At 61.7% G+C, this 274-nt stretch overlaps 1 protein-coding gene across 1 annotated transcript in view; it reads right to left on the bottom strand.

Annotated features, from left to right (window-relative positions):
- Positions 1-274, bottom strand: part of LOC104494919 (parathyroid hormone/parathyroid hormone-related peptide receptor-like) — a gene marked incomplete at both ends in the record, with an annotated part of 3,280 nt that overhangs the window by 489 nt on the left and 2,517 nt on the right. The window contains one exon of the mRNA XM_010137820.1: positions 67-204. Within this exon, the coding sequence (XP_010136122.1) occupies positions 67-204 (138 nt within the window). The remainder of the gene's footprint in view (positions 1-66; positions 205-274) is intronic.

Raw genomic sequence — 274 nt, forward strand, 5'->3', positions numbered from 1 at the left:
TTCCCCGCTCCCCGGACGAGCATCTCTCTGTGTGTGGAGCAGGCAGGCAGCCCCATGCCGACGCACCTGAGAGGAGTTAAAGAGCATCTCGTAATGCATCTGGATCTGCCACAGCACCCCGGAGACTTCGGTGTAGGGCATGGCCATGAACACCACGTAATGGACTCCGAAAAGCGGCATCAGCACCAGCGTGGACTTCAGCAGCTTCCTGAGAGGAGAAAAGCTCCGAGCGGTCAGCCGGGATCTGCCCGCCAGCCTGCAGCCCCCTGCAGGC

The sequence above is a fragment of the Buceros rhinoceros genome, unplaced genomic scaffold (assembly GCF_000710305.1).
Source record: "Buceros rhinoceros silvestris isolate BGI_N320 unplaced genomic scaffold, ASM71030v1 scaffold42966, whole genome shotgun sequence".
In the NCBI taxonomy this organism is placed as follows: domain Eukaryota; kingdom Metazoa; phylum Chordata; class Aves; order Bucerotiformes; family Bucerotidae; genus Buceros; species Buceros rhinoceros.